Source organism: Anguilla anguilla, chromosome 7 (assembly GCF_013347855.1).
Source record: "Anguilla anguilla isolate fAngAng1 chromosome 7, fAngAng1.pri, whole genome shotgun sequence".
NCBI classification, from domain to species: Eukaryota; Metazoa; Chordata; class Actinopteri; order Anguilliformes; family Anguillidae; genus Anguilla; species Anguilla anguilla.
In genome coordinates this window covers 6,369,628-6,390,627 of record NC_049207.1, presented here as the reverse complement: position 1 = coordinate 6,390,627, position 21,000 = coordinate 6,369,628, and the positions used below count along the sequence as shown (strand labels likewise).

General features: G+C 51.0%; 1 protein-coding gene across 2 annotated transcripts; it reads right to left on the bottom strand.

Moving 5' to 3' along the window:
* Positions 1 to 270: 270 nt before the first annotated feature.
* Positions 271 to 20,986, bottom strand: vezt (vezatin, adherens junctions transmembrane protein). 2 transcript variants are annotated; one of them, XM_035426011.1, is made up of 12 exons: positions 20,836 to 20,986; positions 18,854 to 18,991; positions 13,043 to 13,132; positions 12,429 to 12,607; positions 11,635 to 11,919; positions 9,959 to 10,108; positions 9,259 to 9,406; positions 8,265 to 8,632; positions 7,104 to 7,312; positions 3,554 to 3,654; positions 2,658 to 2,865; positions 271 to 2,270 (listed from the first exon to the last, which is right to left on the bottom strand). In XM_035426011.1, exons 1-12 carry the CDS (start codon positions 20,869 to 20,871, stop codon positions 1,687 to 1,689), a joined length of 2,496 nt encoding a protein of 831 aa, XP_035281902.1. In that variant the 5' UTR covers positions 20,872 to 20,986; the 3' UTR covers positions 271 to 1,686. The 2 variants fall into 2 exon arrangements, with proteins under 2 accessions (XP_035281902.1, XP_035281903.1); XM_035426012.1 differs by having other exon boundaries at positions 9,959 to 10,096.
* Positions 20,987 to 21,000: the final 14 nt, after the last annotated feature.

Below are 21,000 nucleotides of genomic sequence, written 5' to 3'. Positions count from 1 at the left end.
TATGTGAACATTTCTCAATTTTCCATGTTTTGAGGAATATCACTGGCTTTTATGGGTGTAGTGTGGAAAATACCACCCCTCCCCATTTAACCATCTGTCACTTCAGCAGGGAGCTGAGCTGAGTGCTTGTGGGAAGATGCCCAGAGGGCTAGAACCCAAACCCTACTCCCAGGCTGCTTTGAGAGGCCCTGAGCAAACTACCATACTCATAACCCACCCAAAGGGCGTGGTCACAGGAAGTGCAGTCAAAGCAAACGGAACACAGCAAACTGTTCTTAAAACATTATTTTATTGCTCAAATAAAATGTAAGAGACAACACAGGAGAAGATACGGACAACACGGATTGGACCAGACGGCAGTCCGCACTTGACGTGCTGCCGACACACCGGGGCGGACCGGGACTGTTGCCTCTTGGGTAACCGGACGGTTTCCAAACCCGACTGTGACGCACCAAAAAAAAAAAAAAAAAAACAGGATTTAGAAGTCCACGTTGCTCGTCTTTCAGGAACGCAACTCAGCTGGTCAACAGCAGGTGGCAGTGCGAGATGGGCCAGGGGGAGGAACAGGCGTGCCGTAATGGAGAAGTAGGCGAGGTACCGATCCCAAAAACTCAGGAGGGTTCGGCTCAAGGCTTTCATCCCAATGACGTGGGTGTGCTACAGAACAGGCTAAACTGAGGCCTTCCCGGTGAACTGTCCATCTCAGGTAGTCAAAAGTTTTCGCTTCCCTCTCACTGTGAAACAAACAACTGTACCATTTTAAGGCTCAAATTTGGACGGGAATAGGAAATGAATTTTACAGAATGTTGCGAGCTAACACTGTGGTTAACACATCATGTGGACAATCAACGTTCATTCGCCTCAGAATGACCAAAGTTAAGAGTGTGATCTACCGATCTATCTTCAGAAGCTCCAGACATTCCACTGAGCTCACAGTACTTTGCAGACCAATTTGTGAAACGTGCCATGTAGCGGGACATAAAACAAAGTTCCCATCCACTGGAACACATTTTTGAGGTAGAATACACCTCAGTCCTAACAACTTCAACATCAACACTTCCAGTCTATTAGCAGCCTGTGTTCACCAAGCAGTTCATACTGAATATGATGACTATACTCACAATCATGCTACGAGCAGAATCCTCTTCCAGGAAGAAAATGATTAATGTAACAATCTAATAACTGTAGTGAATGTAAAAAAACAACAACAAAAAAATCCCCCCAAAAAACAGAAAACTTCATGACACCACCTCAATTGGTGAACAAAAGAATGGCATGAAGATAATAAACTAAAAAGACATCTTGTAACAAGACGTGAGGATTTCCTGTATAGTTACAGTTTAAGATGTGCCTGTGCCAGCCGATGACCTCTGACCTTTGTGTGGAGGGTGCTGCGTAGGGGCTGGCCTCTAACCGTAACCGTAGCTGCGATTGAGGGCTGAACCCTGACTCAAGAAGGGCCACGTTAGATTGTAACAGGATGAAACCTTGACAAATTTATGACAAATCTTACAAATGATGAACAGCAAAAAGTGCAAAATCAGTCACAAAAAAATTCAAATGACACACTCCTAAATACATCGCAACTCAAAACAAGAAAAAGCCTCAATAAATAACAGAAAACTGTCAAAATAAATATCCTGGCTGTACATTAAAAAAAAATATAAAGCACAACTCCTAATATCCTTAGTCCTGATCTGTTTGCCTCGATGTCCTGGGCTGTGACATCACATCCTCTTCCAGCCCCTGTCCATCCTCTTCCTGCCCATCCTCTTCCTGCCCCTCCTCCCGCTCTCCCTCCTCCTCCTCCTCCTCCTCCTCCTCGTCTCCGAAGGTCTGCTCCTCCATGTTGGCGAAGGCGTGCGAGCGGGCGGCCACCTGGGCCGCGAGGGCGGAGCTAAAGCTGAGGGTGGCCGAGCCGTGCAGTTCCGTCAGCCTGTCCATCACCGTGACGGCCGGGACCCTGGCCACGAACGGCCAATCCGCGCCGTTCCGCTCCGCCCCCGGCTCCGCCCCCGCCGAGCCGTCGTACTGGTAGTGCAGGGTCTCCGCCTTGCCGTCGGGGGCCGGCGCGCGGGCCGTCTCCCGCCCCGTTTCGGAGCTTCCGCAGCTGAACTCCGTCTGCGCGGGAGGGGGGTCGGGGTGCCCCCGGTGGTCCGGACGGTCCGCCGCACGGTCGCTCTCTCCGCTCGCTGGTTGCGGCTGGTCTGGCGGGTCAGAGGGTCTCTGAGGTTCTGTGGGCTCAGGAGGCAGTGCTGTGTTCAGGGCGGCTGGGGGAGGACACAGGAGAAGAAGAGGGGCTGAGTCACATGACAGGAAGAGAGTCTGAGTCACATGACAGGCCTTGCACCAGGCCTACCCAGCCTTTAGAAACTATTCACTCCCAGTTGGCAAAGGCTGGTACAGGGAGCCCTCACTACACATCACAGTTATGTTCCACAAAAGGACACTGGACGGAAGGACATACAGAGGCAAATTTTCCCCTCTGTCTGTGTGGGTGTGAGTATGTCACTGTGGGTGTGTGTGTCAGATTGTGTGTGTGCACGTGTGTGTGTGTCTGTCTGTCTGTGGGCATGTGTGTGCGTGTCTGTCTGTGTGTATGTGTGTGCATATATGCGTGTGTGCGCGTGTATGTGTTTTTGACCGCTTGTTCACACCTTGGTCGCTGAAGAGCAGCTGTTTCCACTTCTGGCGCTCCTTATCAGACGCGCGCATCCCCAGGACGGACTTCAGCTCCAGGAGCACCCGCCGGGACTCCTCCCTCTCCCGCCGCTGCCGCTCCCGCTCCTCCGGGGACAGGAGGTCCAGCAGCGGCCCCCGCCACTCCTCGTCCGAGTCCGAGTCCGACACGTAGGCCTCCAGCTCCTGGCCAATCGGGAAGCAGAGGTCGTCGTCGTCGTCATGTCTCAAAGCGCCTCAGCTCACCTCTGCTCACTTAGCCAATCAAATCCCTCTGACCAAAACAATTCATCCCAATTCCTATTCTTCTGGTCCTATTATGACCCTTTCATGTGTGATATCAATTTCATCTAATGCTACCTTTCGGCATTGGCTCTTGCTACACAGGCATCCCCCTTTACACTTTTTGGATTTCTCTCAAGGAAAATGGAATCAAATATTCTGAGCTGAGAGAACTGTTGTCCAACAGGCTCCAGTTATGAGGAGGCACATCTGCTGCAAGTCATAGCACTGGCCATTTATAATATACACTTCATACAGTCACACGGGAACAAGTCTAGACTCCAGACACGTACAGCACGACAGCTTGGCTTTCTGAGCAGGTCACGCCCTAGCATAGTGATATGGACACTGAAAAGTTCATAAACTTGAATACATTTAAATTACTTTCTATTCTCTAGCTTCTCAAGAGGGAGGAGGAAATTCAGTTCTGTAATAACATGAGCACAAGAACTCAGCGAAGGGTTAGGGTTAGAGTTAGGCTAAGAAATAATATAAATCACACACAAATCAAACTTGGAGCCTATTAGAAACCACCACACACTAACTATACAATAAATTACTCCACGCTCCCCCCTCCCCCCGGTACGAGTACCTGCTCCTCTGGGACGGGATCCCTGTCCTGGATGAAAGTGATTTTTGGGGGAGGTGTGGGTAGCAACGGGCTGGCGTTCTCCTCCGTCTCTCCAGGGGTACCTGTCACAAACGTTCAGACTACAGGTGAGTCCACAGGTCCACATGTCCTTACAACGCACAGCAGCTCGTAAAACAGGCACCTCACCAACACACACAACACCATCAGCTTCTTCGCTTATTCTTGTCCTGCTAAATTTGAAAACAGTCAGCAAATCCCCAAACCCAGCCATCACATTATTATGTCCTTGTGTCAATCAGTAATTTCAGTTTAGCAGTGACACTGAAAGAATGTTATGCAACATATTCAAAATGTTACTGAAAAAACTTTATTCAATGAAAACACAAGGTGTCCAATGTGGCTGTCCACCTTTTAAAGCTGCGGGGTGATACTTCACCTCCACAAGCTCAAGGCAGCACGTCAAAGCCGCAGTCAAAAGACGAAAGAAGCTGAAGTATAAGACCGGCAGGACAATCCCCTGCAATGTGTTATATCCTGGCAGCACTAAGACGAATAAAACATTTGGATACGTTCAGGAGGTCGATTCAGTAATAACAGAGAGAGAGGCCAAGTGTACGCAGGGTGGGATTACTGACAAACAGCCTTCATGTAAATCACTATAGTATACAGTCCGTCTGTATAAACGGATACATTATGCAAAAAGTGGAAACAATGCAACATCTCTCCTAAACATGACTATGCAAATAATGATTTATTTTCCTGTGAATTACGGGTCTGGACTTACAGTGCACCTGACCTGCGGATGACTGCTACGTTATTCCCCCCCCCTCGATTTATAAGCGCCTGTAGCAGACGAGCGCCAGATGGGCCTGTGAAACAGCGTCTGCTCCCGCGCTCGTCCAGGTAAGTGGAAACAGATGGGGGGGGGGGGGGGGCGCAGCAACGGAGCCATGATTCATACAAACGCGCCCGGAGGGCTTCGGCAAGAGCGGTTCACGGGGTCGTAAAAAGATCGACGGAAATTTAAACGCTGCCAGCAGCATCAGAGACTGACGAGACGAGATCAGTAGAATACGAGCTACATTAAAAATGGAGGAAATATTCGGATTTCGCAACACCGGAGCTTGGACATGTATTTGATTTAGGGAACTGATAAGGTGAATAACCCCACCAAATTTGGGCTGCCGATGGCCAAGCTGAGGCACCCGTCTGAGGCGGAGATGATATTCCTTCAGCGTTGCCTTGGCAACCTCAGCCCCCCGCACATCCACGTCTGATTCGTCTCCGAGGGGCGGGTCCCACGGGTTCTGCGTGCTCCATGTCTCTCAATTACACGCCACCCACCGGGGCGAATCTCGATTGACACCTGACCCCACGGCAACGGTCTCAGATTGCAATCCGGCCCACTGTTCCCCTCGTTTCTCCGGCACCTCTGATCTGGGCCGGGGGGGGGGGCAGAAACTCAATCCGGCGGGAAACCGGCAGCGATCCTGAACTCCGCCGTCAGACCGCGGGACACAACGACCGGCCCACACAGGAGGGCTGACTAAAGAAGCTCTCACGGGCGAGGAAGAGAAGGGCCTGAGAAGTGATTTTGGTCCCCTGGTGCGTTTTCTTACCTCTCCTACGGAACACCGCAGCGAGAGTGACTGAAGATTTGATTGCTCATACGATGGGAGCCTGACTCCCTCACCTCTTAAGAGTTCTGCTGATTCACTATCTTTCAGAACAAGCTCTCCAGCGCCTGTGTTTCTGAAAGTCTACTGCAGCCCTTCATTTTGAGTGGACCGCTGGGTTCTGTACTGGACTGCACTCTGCAGTAGAAAGAAAACAGCCTGTACCTGCGTGCTTTCCATCTCTGCATGATTCTCCAGTGCGTTTCCTGTATGCTGTTCAGCTGCGTCTGAACGCATCGTCTGCTTTCCCCACCTGCACTTAATCTGTTTTTATCTGTGTTTAAACCATCGCTGTGTCACCTGTACATGTTTCATCTGTGTGTGTATGTTAAGTCTGCTTCTGGCCCACCTGCGAGTTGGTTGCCCACGTGGGGTTCATCTGTAACCCTTTTTCTCACCTGTGAGTTGGTCGCGTTTGTGAGTTTCCCAGGTGACTCGTTTTGAGGCTCACCTGTGAGTTGGTCGCGTTTGTGAGTTTCCCAGGTGACTCGTTTCGGGACTCACCTGTGAGTTGGTCGCGTTTGTGAGTTTCACAGGTGACTCGTTTCGGGACTCACCTGTGAGTTGGTCGCGTTTGTGAGTTTCCCAGGTGACTCGTTTCGGGACTCGCCTGTGAGTTGGTCGCGTTTGTGAGTTTCCCAGGTGACTCGTTTCGGGACTCGCCTGTGAGTTGGTCGCGTTTGTGAGTTTCACAGGTGACTCGTTTTGGGACTCACCTGTGAGTTGGTCGCGTTTGTGAGTTTCACAGGTGACTCGTGTTGGACTCACCTGTGAGTTGGTCGCGTTTGTGAGTTTCCCAGGTGACTCGTGTTGGACTCACCTGTGAGTTGGTCGCGTTTGTGAGTTTCCCAGGTGACTCGTTTTGGGACTCACCTGTGAGTTGGTCGCATTTGTGAGTTTCCCAGGTGACTCGTTTTGGGACTCACCTGTGAGTTGGTCGCGTTTGTGAGTTTCCCAGGTGACTCGTTTTGAGGCTCACCTGGGAGTTGGTCGCGTTTGTGAGTTTCCCAGGTGACTCGTTTCAGGACTCACCTGTGAGTTGGTCGCGTTTGTGAGTTTCACAGGTGACTCGTTTCGGGACTCACCTGTGAGTTGGTCGCGTTTGTGAGTTTCACAGGTGACTCGTTTCGGGACTCACCTGGGAGTTGGCTGCCTATGTGGGGTTCATCTGTAACCCTTTTTCTCACCTGCGAGTTGGTCGCGTTTGTGAGTTTCACAGGTGACTCGTTTTGGGACTCACCTGTGAGTTGGTCGCGTTTGTGAGTTTCCCAGGTGACTCGTTTCGGGACTCACCTGTGAGTTGGTCGCGTTTGTGAGTTTCCCAGGTGACTCGTTTCGGGACTCGCCTGTGAGTTGGTCGCGTTTGTGAGTTTCCCAGGTGACTCGTTTCGGGACTCGCCTGTGAGTTGGTCGCGTTTGTGAGTTTCACAGGTGACTCGTTTTGGGACTCACCTGTGAGTTGGTCGCGTTTGTGAGTTTCACAGGTGACTCGTGTTGGACTCACCTGTGAGTTGGTCGCGTTTGTGAGTTTCCCAGGTGACTCGTGTTGGACTCACCTGTGAGTTGGTCGCGTTTGTGAGTTTCCCAGGTGACTCGTTTTGGGACTCACCTGTGAGTTGGTCGCATTTGTGAGTTTCCCAGGTGACTCGTTTTGGGACTCACCTGTGAGTTGGTCGCGTTTGTGAGTTTCCCAGGTGACTCGTTTTGAGGCTCACCTGGGAGTTGGTCGCGTTTGTGAGTTTCCCAGGTGACTCGTTTCAGGACTCACCTGTGAGTTGGTCGCGTTTGTGAGTTTCACAGGTGACTCGTTTCGGGACTCACCTGTGAGTTGGTCGCGTTTGTGAGTTTCACAGGTGACTCGTTTCGGGACTCACCTGCGAGTGAGTCGTCCGGGCGGCTGCCGGCGCGGCGCAGCATGCGCTCCACCTGCGCCACCGTGTCGTCCCAGCAGGTGGAGCTGGCCTGCATGTGCGGCTGCAGGAGGCGGAGCCTGTCCTGCAGCTCCTGGTACCCGCTGTCCGTCACCTCCGTCGTCTCCCGGGAAACCATCAGCTTCTCCAGCTCGTCCTCCAGAATGATCATCCTGGTGAAACAGAACAGAAGGGGGGTGGGGGGGGGGCAGTATGGGGTGTGACCCAGTGGAAATTGTGGGGGGGGGGGGGAAGGGGGTTGGAGTTAAAGAGACTGAGCAAATAAAAAAAGTTAAAAGCGTCTTTGCAAATTTATGTTAGCTAAGTGAGTCTAACTTTGGCAGCTGACCTCCAAGTGGCGAGGACTAGCAGACAGGCTTTACAGCACAGCAGTTAGAAAGGAAATTATAGCAGTCTGAATGAAGGCAGGGTTTGCTGTGATTGGATCATACTCTTGGAGGGCAGCAGCTGCCAGGAAGCCAATGCTGAGGGCTCAAAACACCGCCGAGCGTCCTCAGGGCAGTGCTCCCGCCTGCTGAGCTTTACTCTACAGCCCTCTTCCTGGCACCCCGTCCCCCCGACTATCAGTTTTGCCCTCAGCTGCACCTCTCAGTTAGCCTAGCGCACCTGCTCCTGAGGCCCGCTCGCTGGCGCCCAATTGGTCTGCGTTTCCGCTCCCAAGCCGAAAGTCAATTGGTGGGTCTTTCTATAGCGGTCAGCTGCTTTCCTGGCCATTCTAAATGGACAGCTGGAGAAACGGTGGGGGCGAGAGCCTGGGTTTTAGGGGGAGGCAGGCAGGGTGCAGCCTGTACATGTTCAGTGCGGTGGTGCCTTGTTATTGGCTGACGCCGGTGTGGAGGCGGAGCCGGGTATAAAGCGACAGGTTATTGGCTGACGCCGGTGTGGAGGCGGAGCCGGGTGTAAAGCGGCAGGTTATTGGCTGAAGCCGGTGTGGAGGCAGAGCCGGGTATAAAGCGACAGGTTATTGGCTGACGCCGGTGTGGAGGCGGAGCCGGGTGTAAAGCGGCAGGTTATTGGCTGAAGCCGGTGTGGAGGCGGAGCCGGGTATAAAGCGGCAGGTTATTGGCTGAGGCCTGTGAGGGGGCGGAGCCGGGGGTTACCCACTCGTTGAGCAGGGCCTTGAGGTGGAGCTGCAGGCTGCGCACGGAGGCGTGGAGGCTGTTGAGCTCGCGGCACTTCTGCCGCGCGACGCGGGCCCGCCCGCTCCCCTGCGACTGCCGCTGCGTCTCGAAGTAGCGGTGGAAGTCGTAGCTGCGCCGCAGGTTGCCCAGGCAACCCGAGAGCGCGCGGACGAGGGGCCCCGTCACCTCGGCGACCACCTGGTGGGCGGGCCGCCGGCACCGCCGCTGCCCCGGGACCCCGCCGTCGCCGTCTCCGGCCCCCTCCCTCCGCTCGTCCCGGCCCGGCGACAGCAGCAGGGCCAGCCGCCGGAAGAACTCCGAGCTCTGCCCCACCCACAGCTGGAAGACCACCTGCACGTACGGCAACACCACAGGGACAATCAGAGCAAAGGCAAACCAACGTGGCAACTCACTGTGAGGCTTCAGCTCAGACAGCAATCAATTGTACAGATGACACACCAAAGAGGACAAGCCAGAATCAACAGAAGTGTTCCTGGAAAGCAGAAAAACTCAACAAGGTTGTCCATACAAGTGCACCCAACAAAAAATCTTCAATTAAACTTTTTATTTTATTTTTTACTTTAAATAATCAAGCTGTAAGGTCCCAGAGAAATAAGACCAACAGCACAGCTCCTGCCTTCACAGCAGAAGCAGAGCAGAGGATTATGGGAAAATGCCCACAGACATAGGGGAGAGAAGACCACAGTATGAAAACAGGGAGAGAAATGTTTTAAAAAGGAGGAGGGGTAAAATGGAAAGCGTGAAGAGCAGAGGAGGTAGAGAGGAGGGGGTGAGTGAGTGTGTGAAACCTGAGGAGAAACCAGCAGGAGTAACAGCTGCAAACTGACAGACAAGAAAGAGGATATATGGCTCTCGATTGGCTAAGGTGAGAGGTCTGACATCGCAGTCACAGCGACAGGTGAGGCGTGACAGGTAGAGAGACAGGAGAGGGAACGCTACAGGTGAGAGACGCACACCTTGAGCGCGGGAAGGCTGTAGTCGTCCGTCAGCTCCTGCACCTGCTCGTCAGTCAGATGCTCCGCCCCCAGGCCCAGGCCCAGCTCCTTCAGGGGAACCGTGGACACGTAGTTCGTCACATTGTCGATTTCGGAGTCCATGGGATACGTGGAAAGGGTTAAGGGAAACGCACACAGCTCTGCAGCCCAGATAAAGCCCAGTACCATGCGCATCGTTTACTTTACTAAAACCTTATAACACACTCAGAAGCCAATAGCATGACCAATGGTTGGGCATGGTATTTATTTTGCACCAATCATAGGTCATGTTATGAGTTTTGCGTGCGGTTTTGCACATGCTAAAGGTCTTGGTAAATCTTAGAAACTCCACACAGAAAGGCCCGAATGAGGGGATGGAGGGCACTGCTGTAAATCAGCCTGTGTGCTCCAGTATAAATAAAGGTTATTTAATAAAAAACAATAATAATAATAAATCAGGCCCTAAGGAGGGAGTGTGGGAGGGAACGACAGAGAGAGAGAGAGAGAGAGAGGGAAAGAGAGCGCAGAGAGGAAGGGAAAGACGGGCAGGTCGAGAGGATCTTTCCGGCCCTGTGCTGCGGGCCGCCCTGGGCGGGGAGCGGTCCCGTATCCTGTACCAGCGGGGCGGAGGGGCGCGGGGGGGGGGGGCGCGGGACGGGGGGGACACGGGGCAGTAGGATATGACTTGAGCATGTGGCAGGTGGCCAGGCGGGAGGCCCTGAAGGCGGAGCGCAGCGTCCGGTAGGAGGCCTTCCTCAGGCCCAGCAGCTGCTGGCTGCGGGGGTGCCCTGCTCTGCTAAACGGACAGGCCGCACTGACCCTGTCGAGCAAACTTGAGAAGTGACACGTGATACAACTGTGCAGACGTCCCCAGACCAGCTCTGTCACCACACACAAACACAGATCTGCGCACATCTCTATGGTACACAGGGCTTATCTCTATGGTACATGACTCACATCTCTATGATACCCATGGCACATCTCTATGGTACATTGGGCACATCTCTATGGTAAATAACTCACATCTCTATGATACACATAGCACATCTCTATGGTACATCACCCACATCTCTATGATATACACAGCACATCTCTATGGTACATTGCACACATCTCTATGGTACACATAGTACATCTCTATGGTACATTGCACACATCTCTATGGTACACATAGCGATTAAAATGCATGGTTTGACATACAGTCTGCATTTTTCTACCTACGAAGCACATACAAAGTACAGATAAACACAGACACCACCTATTATCACAGGTGTCAAACTCCAGTCCTGGAGGGCCGCAGTGTCTAATGGTTGTCTGGGTGTTCTTGGCACCACATTTAAGTTGGCTGTAACCAGCCCTGTTCCTGGAGATCTACCGTCCTGTAGGTTTTCACTTCAGCCCTAACAGAACAAACCTCACGCAACAGCCAGAGATCTCATTGAGCTGCTATTTAGCAAAATTAGGTGTGCCAAACTTGGGTTGAAATGAAAACCTATAGGATGGTAGATCTCCAGGAACAGGGTTGGCTACCACTGATTTAAGTCATTTGATTGGCTGAAGAATCCACGCACCTTGTTCTCAAGGCCTTAATTTGCAGCTGATAGAAATGAAACTACAAATACCACCGGACACTGCGGCCCCCTGGGAATTCAGTTTGACGCCCGTGTCTATCAGGATGCACAGCATAGCAGGGAAAAGCCGCTGCTAAGAACAAGCAAAAGCAGAATAGTTGTTGAACCAGGACTGCAAGTAAAAGGCTGTAGGTTCTACCACTAGAGGGAGCAGTGCAGCCAAAATGTTGTCTAGGGTTAGGGATGGGTGCTTGAAATCTGTGGGGTGACGTTCAGTAGGGTGTATGTGGGAGGGAGGGTGTTAAGAGTGGCGGGGGGGGGACTGCGGGGGGGGGGGGGGGGGGTAGAGACAGGCAGTTAAAGGCAGGACGGCCGAACCCTTTCACTGGCAATCTACAGGATAGGTAGATCTCCAGGAATCAAATTGGGCAGCCCAAATGGAAAACTTTCAGGAGCAAGATCACGTGATTAGAATGATTAGAGTGTTCTTAATGGAACATTCTAATGCTGATGTAACAATCATTCCTGATAATTAAAAGCAATGGAGTTCCAGAACACCGACTTCAAATTTTTTTTGGGGGGGGGGGGGGCACGTTCCAAAAAACCTACTCTTCAAAGGGTCAAGGATTACAGTGGGAGACAGTGGGACAGTTTGAGGACTGAGGGGTGTGAGGGTGAGAGAGTATCAGGGCTGGGGGGGGTCATTATGAGTCAGACGGAGAGCGGGAGCGTAGCAGTGGGTGGGGGGGGGGGGGGGGGGGGGGGAGACGAGCGGGGAGACGCTTACAGTGTGAACCCGCGGGAGATGACCTCGGTCTCCTGCAGGAGGCGCAGGGACTTGCGCGCCAGGCCGGTGAGGGCGCGGCTGTCCTGCGCCAGCTGCCGCAGCTGCCCCCCGCTGGCGCACATGCGCCGCTGCAGGCTGCCCGTCCGCCACAGCCCCGCCCCCCGCAGCGCCAGGAACGCAGCCAGCGCCAGGAGCCAGGGCACCACCAGCAGAGGGCCCGGCCCGCCCTCCGCGGACCGCAAGGCCACCAACACCGCCACGAACGCCGCCAGAACCGCCAGGTCCCTGCGTGTAGGAAACACACACAGGAATGCCCTTAGCCTTACTGGGAGTTACATGTCACAACCACACAAATGTTCCAAAGAATTTTAATTAAAATGAAGTTGAGCAAAGCTGATAATATAATTATGCCAGAGGAAGAGAATAAGGGAGAATGAAAGTTATCAGAGAGAAGGAGGAGAGACAGAGCAGACAGAGATGTATGAAGAAGACCGGAGGACTAAGGCTTCTCTCTGCAGTTCATTGAGGTAGCACTGGCAAGGCAAAGATCCTGTCAGGCTGTGCATCGCTCTCATTTATAGATTTACTGTCTGCAGGATGGAGTTTTTTCTCAGAGAGAGAGAGAGAGGGAGGGAGGGAGGGATGGGAAGGAGGGGGGCGGAGAGATAGAAAGAATTAGCTACCGTGTGAAAAGATGCAGACGGCGAACACCAGGAGATAAAGAAAAGGGAGGAACAGGAAGTAAGAAGCAGAGAAAGGGTGAGAGAGGAAGAGCAGACAGACTGGGAGGGTACCAGAGGGTGGGCGTGGCCAGGAAGCGGGGTGCGGGCGGGGCGGCGGCGGGGGCGGAGTCAGACGAGGAGCCCGCGGAGAGGATGCTGGGGTCCAGCAGCTCGATGAGCTCCACGTCCTCCTGCAGGAGCACGTCCTGCTCCAGGATGGTGCGGAGAGAGTACTGCCGAAAGTCCGCATCCTGGAGGGAGGGAGGGAGGGACAGAGGGTCTCTACATCTCCGAGGTTCTACTGTATTTAATTAATTAATATAACAATGACCAGGGATCAGGGGTCACTACTACCTCTCAGGCAGTGGCAGGCAGCCGCATATTATTCCGGAACTTTCCTAACAGGATTTGCATTTCAGGCAAGTTTGGAGTTCGGAAACTTTGATATAGCAGGGCTCTATGCTAAGATTTTTTCCAAGGAGTGCACGTGCTCATAACCTAAAAAATTTGGAGCACGCTATTGCATTCCAATTAGTAGATGTGCTCCCAAATTATCATTTTTATTTCAAGTTAGCACACATCAATTTTGAGGAGCAAATGCTCCTAAAATGGCAGCAGTGATAGAGCTGTGTACACTATTACACTCGGTACTTTTACCCAGACTCCCTGGCTGCGACTCCGCTTACCAGCTGCTGCTCCTGATGCTCAGCCACGCCGCCCTGGTGGAAGAAGCTCTGCCTCCACAAGGCATCAGCCAGGCTCCAGAAGAGGCCGTCCTGTAGAGCGCAGAGGAGGGAGGGGTAGGGGTAGGGGGGCCGGGGGCGGTGGGCGTGGGGCGGGATGGGAGGGAGAGGGAGTTACGTCCAGACTAACCGTCAGAGACGTGCTCAGTAACAAAATGCAGATGGTTCCCTACAGGAGATCAGCCTGACCCTACAAGTCTGCGGATTCCCACACGCGAACACACACACACACACACACACACAAACACACACACACACGCACACGCACACACACACACACCACCTCCCTTTCCCAGCCACCGACCCGGCTGGCCATCCATCCAACCCCCCCCTTTTTTTTTTTTTTTTTAAACCGAAAAGCAGGGAAGAAGTAATCCAGATTACATCACTAGTCCGATCTGCATGTGAATTTGCGCATTCCCGGCACGGCGAGAGAAAGAGTCGCATGTTTCTGCGGGACTGGGTCTAAACGCATGGGAATGCGCGCGCAGGGGGACGGCGACACTCGCATGAAAACTGCATACAACACACACAGCTTTTCTCAGGCCTCCACACAACGAGCAAATTAGCTACTCTGCATGTCCCCACAGTCCTGCTTCTCAATGCTGGGAGAAGGCTTCTTTATGCAGGCGCCTGGTAAACTGCCACAGGAAACAAGCCCTTTCAGAAGCCGATAATGCCTCTGTGATTGTCTGTTACTGCCCCCCACCCACCCCCACCCCCCCCCCACCCCCCCCACCCCACACTTCTGTATACTTCTCCCCCTCCAGAAGGGCAACCCTCCCCCCCCAAACTCATGAAAACACCCCTGTTTACACCCAATCAAGCTCCCTTTTCCGGGATGCCAAGCTCCAGCAGCTCACCAATGCAGAGAATGCGCTCTGTCCATAAAGCAGCCAACAATGAAGCAAACTTAGCAGTCCACTAATCGCCTTACAGACGCAACCTCACAAATACTTGGGGAGGGGAGGCCCCTCGAATCGGCACGAAACGAAAAGCAAAACGGTCCTTGAGCATGTTTCCCCGATAACATAATTCCTGGGAGGCCATCTTGTTGCGTAACGTTTGGAAGCTGTAGTGGGCCTCGTTCGTTTACGGGGAATGTTAACAAAGGCGCGATGGATCGAGGTCAGCATCTGTCCAGACAGGATGGATGACCGCGCTGTCACATCTGCTGCCGACCCTGGAGCCTGAGGACACAATGCTATTGATCCCCCACACACACACACACACACACACACACAGGGATCCATTTATGTTGTCTACTGAAGACCAGACAGAACAATTCTGACCGGACCTTTCTATGCCAAGCTGAGGAGACGACAGAATGTATCTTCAGCTCTATTACCAGCATCGAGCAGAGAACGAGAAAAAAAAAATTTGGCAAATCAATTTGTTTTGAAGAGGTTCAGTTTGCAGCCAGGCCTGAACCTGAAGCAGGCCTGAACACCAGGAACAAACGAATGAAACACAGCACCTCTCTGGTCCAAGGGTAATTCCATTTCACTAATGAAAGTGGGGCGACTCTCACATTCATTGATGAAAGTAGTGTGCGCACACAAGCGTGTGGGCGTGTTTGTAGGGGGGGGGGGGGGTGGGGGTGGGGGGCGGGGAGCACTTGGGGGCTTTTTGGCAGTGACCAGAATATCAGATGACACCACATGGTCCAAACAGCTGCGCATTTCCCCCAGTTTTCAATTCACATCCATCTTTAAGGCCTAACGGGGACTCCTGGCTGTTGTGAAATCTCACACCAGCATGCAGTTTGTTGTTACTCATTTGCTGACGAGACACCCTTTGTCACCTTGGTAACGAGGGATTAGATTATGCCCACTTATTTTACTACGGCAATTCGGCCTCAGGCAGCTTCCTCTGTGGCGTAACGGCTAGAAAGCGCCGCTGCGGGCGCTAGGCCCGGCTAGCAGCCGCTGCTTTGATCGTTTCCCGGCTGCTCCTTGTTCAGGCTCGTTTTTATCATTCTGAGCGCGGCGCGGACCGAAGAGCACTCCGGCTGCTTTGTTGTCGCCACCGACGGCGCGAAAGGCTGCTCAGAGTGAACTCAATCCAGGGCAGATTTCAATGCTATTTCAGTGCTACTTTTAGTAGGTCACAAAACAAATAAAAAAAATGTTACAAAGTCCTTATCACCAAAATGCAAACAGGAGCAATTGCAAGTAACTGCAAGACTCTTAATGAGTTTGGGAACCACTAAATTGTTTGAAATTTATTTTAGAATTCACATTTAAACATTTGTTTTAGATATTTTCGTTTTAGATATTTTCAAATTTGTTTCTTTGAATCAATATCAGAATATAACACAAATATTTGCTTTGGTTGGAATACTTATTTCATTGCATCACACATGCGGTAGAGATGGTATTCACAGATAAAATATAATTTAGCTAGGCCTGATGGGAAATCTCGCTCAGTTGAAGTTATCAGGTGATGTAGTTCACCTCATTGCGGACATTTTTACGAAGCACTCTACGATCCAGTTACACGGCCTGCTTTTACACTGCTGGTGCACAGTGAAATTTAACAAACCTCAGCACCCACACGTACCCCCTGACCCTCACGTAAAAAAAGGCTCCAGGCTCCATGCCACGCCCCGACTTTCATAAAGCCACGGACGCACACCTCCCCTATCCTTCCATCTTAAAAGCGATAGACTCTCTGGTTCCTCCACGGCTGTTTCAGCCCATAGGTTTAATGCCAAAGGTCTAGAGAGCATGGGAACGTAGCAGGACACGCAGTCCCCCCCCCCCCAGCCAAAGTAAGAGGGGCACTGAACAACCCCTTGTGACCCTGTGAAATCTTGGCCCTGAAGCACCGACCCCAACACAGCCCCGTACCGCACGTGAAAATCCAGCACGTATGACCTCAGCGCCAGTAAATCACATTTAGCAGAGTAGATAACTGACCGAATCGTCTCTTGTAGCAGTTCAGATAAGGTACGAAGTAGAGCAGCCCCACCCAAGGCCTTAGGGAAGAGGTTTGAAGCGGAGCAGCTGGTTCTCCACCAGAGGCCTTAAGGATGAGGTATGAAGAGCAGCTGGTACTTCGCCTGAAGCCCTGGGGATGCGGTATGAAGCTCTTGGTACTACACCTGAGGCCTCAGAGACCCAGTACTGCTCCTTCAGCAGCCTGCAGGCACAGAGGTGCTCCAGGTAGCAGCGGCTGACAAGGGGAGGGGCAGCGGTGCAATTCGTTACCTGGGTCTGATCGGGTTCCGGTTGCTCTGAAGTCGTTAGTCACGTGACCCGCCTGCCAAGGACACCCAGCAGTGCTACACGAGAGCCTATCCACCCAGTGTTGCCCTGCTGGTGCTACGTGGACGAACTCTGGTAAGACTCCGTCATCGTCATAACTACAATCATTTAAACACACGATAGACGCAGCCCTACCCTCCTACTGCACTAATTCAGCTTGTAATTTTTTTATGATTTTAGGGTGCATTTTTATGGTTCTATGGTTTCCTTCTTAGGGCTTGTTAGAGAAATGATCTGTTTTTGGCATTTGGTCAGTATAATTACCTCGCATTATGGCTTTAGAGATGCTGCACGTACACACGCTGGTCTGGGATTGTAACTGCTGTTATTCAGGTCTTGCTCTGCTCCCCAGGTGAATGCACTTATGTTCTCCTGCACCATTAGTCGCTCTGAACAGGCTGCTAAATTAATGTAATGTCATGTAATGGAATAGCCAGCAGTAGCACAGATATCCAGCTGCCTTGCTTTTGGCAGCAGGATGATATGGTTGCAGATAACCCAGCAGTTCTAAAAAAACAAAAAAAACAAAGCCAGTTTTCTGCAAAAGAGAATCCAATGACAATTTTGTTTTTAGTCCAAAGGCAATCGATAGACAAGCCTTACAACTTACACTACAATCGACACCAATTACATTTTGGACGTAGCCTTACACCACCCTGCCGCCAGTTGCACAAAACAATCAATCAAACTGAGAACGCGTGTCTCTAGTTAGCCTGTCGCTGTTAGCCTGGTCCATTCTCACTAAAATAATGTCCTATAAAAGGTCACATACAGCCATGGGAGTAGACATCAGTGTTTCCCACACCATCAAACGACAGGCACACCAACCCTCCAGGAATAAAGAGAGCTGCTACCCTATACGCACCTCACGCTCGCATTAAGCTACAGCCTGCCAGTTTTATTCTGGGGCCCTCATTTGATTCAATTGGCGAGTTAGACTTTTAGCAGCATTGAAAAGTGAATTTTGCTCTGAGTTAGATGCACATAAGAATGTCATATGATGAGAACAAGCCCATCAAGGTTCATCTCACCCAGACACACACATTATGCAACAACATATAAGGGAGGAGTGCACTGCCCTTATGCGGGTAAGTGTACAAGCTGAGCACTGCCGAAATGCTTAGCCTGCAGTGACTAATTACCCAAGCAGAAATGCAGTACTGTTAACTGAAAGCCTTTTTGTTTTTTGCTCACTTCACCATGCAGCTGGGGGGGGGGGGGGGGGGGGGGGGAAACAAAAAAACAAAACAGAGAAAGCAACAGTTTTAGATGTGTTTTGGCAGCTCTTTTATACAGGAAGCGCAGCGCACCAGGAAGACCGCTCGGACTTCCAGCTCCACGCTGCGACTGTGTCACCGGCAGGACGGTCCCGGAGGAAACGAGGGGGCACCGGCGGAGGGTTTTTTTTCCGAAAAGGGCACGAAAAACATTCGCAGCGCAGAGATAAAGGAGCGCGTGTGCAGTCGGGACTCAAAGAAGCACCGCCAAAGCTGCTGGGGACGCCATCTTACCTCCCACGCCATCAAAACGTAAATGAACAGAACAATAATACAAAATGGATAAAAATTATACATTTGTTTTCTACATTCACTAGCACCAAGACATAAACAGAGCTGAACAGGTGAAAGAGCTCAGCTCTGGGCTCAAACACAATCTGTAAGGCTAACGTCTTAGCACACACACGCACACGTGCACACACACACACAAACACACACCCCGGATGCCCTTCTCGAGGCAGTGCATTTAATGGCCCCAGGGTCTGGGACATGGTGACAGGAACCAGCAGGGATGTGACAGCAGGGGTTCCATATAAAAGAGGCAGAAGAGAGACACTCTGAGCATGCTCAGTGTGGGGCTGACTATTCCCTCTGTTCTTGTCCTTCAGATCCACATCCAAACCCAATACACAGTGGTTTTAATTGCATGGAAAAAGACATTTTTAACTGCTATGACACAGACTTCACACCAAGGACATAAAATAGAAAGGAACCATTACAGCAACAGCAAAACCTGATTCTCCTCAGCTGAGCAGAACTCATTTTTGAGTTCATTTCCTTTATGTTGCAAATGTTTTCTTCAACCCAGACCGCACTGTGCCCACACACCTTTCTCCCTGCCATGCACCTGCCCTGGCTAAGTTTTAATTTGAATATGTAGCCATTTTTCTATAGCCAGTTTCCTCCTGATAAGCATGGAAATCCATTCTGCCCTCACAGACCCAGTCCACAGACTGACGTGCGTGACTCTGATAAGGGGGCGTTAATGTGACGACAGCAATTCTCATAAAACGAGCTGACGCAGACCCCGCCCCATTAGTCGCACGAGGGTACGTCGGGGGGGGGGGTGGCATCTGGCCCAGGTGTCGGTACGGGGAGGACGAGAGAAGGAAGAGCAGAGTGAATGGGGTGAAAGAGCGAGGAGGGGCCACGCGGAGAGGAAAGGGCCTGGAACTGAGTCAGGAGGACCGGGAGAGGGTGGCACTCACCCTGGACAGGCAGGGCTCTTCCTGTGGGAAGGGCCCCTCCCCTCCCCCCGCACACGGCTCTTCCTCTTGCGACACCGTTGGACATGCCTCAAAATCCGTGTGTCCTAGATCCTGCAAGTACTGGAACAGCGGAGAGTTCTGGAGAGGGAAAGGGTGAGGGGGGTGGGTGTTAGGGATGAGCCTTGGACATTTTTACTCACACACCCATTCAGATCGAGCTGTTCTGCACACTGATCTGCTTATTTCAGAACCCGAAAGGTGCAAGTAATCAAGCATGACTCAAACACATTTATGATGTCACAGAAAAGCCATCAAGTATTGGACGGGGGGGAAAAAAACAAAAAACAAAACAAAGAGACTGCTTTTTATGACTCAACCATAAGAGACTGCAGGATTTATAAGGACATGATTGCAACATAACTGTGTCCATCACATGACTCTTAAATAGAGTAAAGGTAGAACCATCTTTCATTCTAAAGGAAGGGCTAAAAAAAACAGAGATGTGTTCTTCGCATAGTGATATCCAACCCCCACCATCCTGTTCCTTTTTCGCTTTTTTGTCATGTTTTCCGAAACGTGCACTGCGGAAAAGAAAAATCTGGATTTGCTGAAAGCTTCCAGTTTCATGAAGGAATCATATATTTATGAATGCCTCCACGAAACACAGCTTATAATTTGAGATGGATTGCAATAAAGAGCTTAACTCTATCTCTGCAGGTTGAACGGGAGGGGGGGTGAATTTTCACACGAGGGCAAACAGCCTTGTTCTGGTTTAATGAGATGGAGGAGGCCTAGCCTAACCTTTTTAGGCTGCATCACAGTTGTCATTTCATGAGGTTTTTCCTGCCCTACACTGTGCATATAATACAATGTTAGGGAACATTAATCAGAAGAGTACTGATATTCTAGGGCATACAAATATGGCCACCTTTTCTGGTATTACATCACAAATAAACAACATACTATTTCACCGTCTCTCCATCAAATTATTCTGCTTAATGGAGTAATTTAGTATGGCGCACCCCCCCCCCCCCAATGTAACCCATATAAAGGCCTTATGCATATTCACACTCTTCAAATCACTTCTATGTGTCATGGATATGTACGGTGCTGGACCAAATCTGACTCAACAAGAGTTAAATCAGTGTGTCTAACCAAGCCCTTGGACTGCATGACCCTGAGATGTTTCAGTATGCCAATATTCCCATCCCATACATGTCCAACAGCCTGCATTGATCTACTGCTCTCACCATGGTGAACAGTAACTGCTGAGAACCCAAATCTGCTCTGTTCATATCAGACACATTTTTAAAAAAACACAGACTCTATTTCAACAATAGATTCCCACGCAGCACTCTTTGCTAACGTTAGTCTACGTGAAACCACAAGGATTTTATCTTAGTTTATACTTTGCCAGATAGCAAGCTAGCTACAGGCAACTATAGTACCAGGTTACCGAACATTAGCCCAACTGAGACGATTTAGCAAGCGAGTGCTTGTTGTAGCCAACGTCAGCTAGCTATAATTTACGGCGATCTGTAATGACCCACACACCACTGGCTAGTAGTATAACGCAAACAACATGGATGTGCTCTGAAATAAGTGTAAAATCTGAAGTCATTCAAATAGCTCGCGGACTTCAACATGACCATGGGCTAACGATGCTAACATAGCGAACTAACCACAAAGATAGCTAGCTTCTCACTTAACTATCTGTTAGCTGTATTTCATAGTAGCAAGTTAACAGTACACCTGGCAGCCAAGGTAGCTAGTTAGCATGCAGGACAGCTAGTTAACAAATAGGTCAACATTCAAACCGCACTAGCAGACTAGCAGGCTTTGTGACACATAGCGACCGCAATGGATCGACAATATTAATAGCTACAGCTAGTTACACTTGCAATGCACACGCACAATTCCACAGTGTCTACTACCACACCACGCACACATATAAACAAAACACCTGCAAACGTTGCACGAACCTCAAACACCACCTCTTCATCATACTCCTCAGTCATTGCGCTCCACCATAGGTATCTACTCGTTACGCATTCTGGGATTGTAGTCCAATGTAGTCAACGGAGAGCAGAAAGTTGTGCACATGTTGGATGCGCAGAGCTACGTCTTTTAAAAAAACTCGACTGACC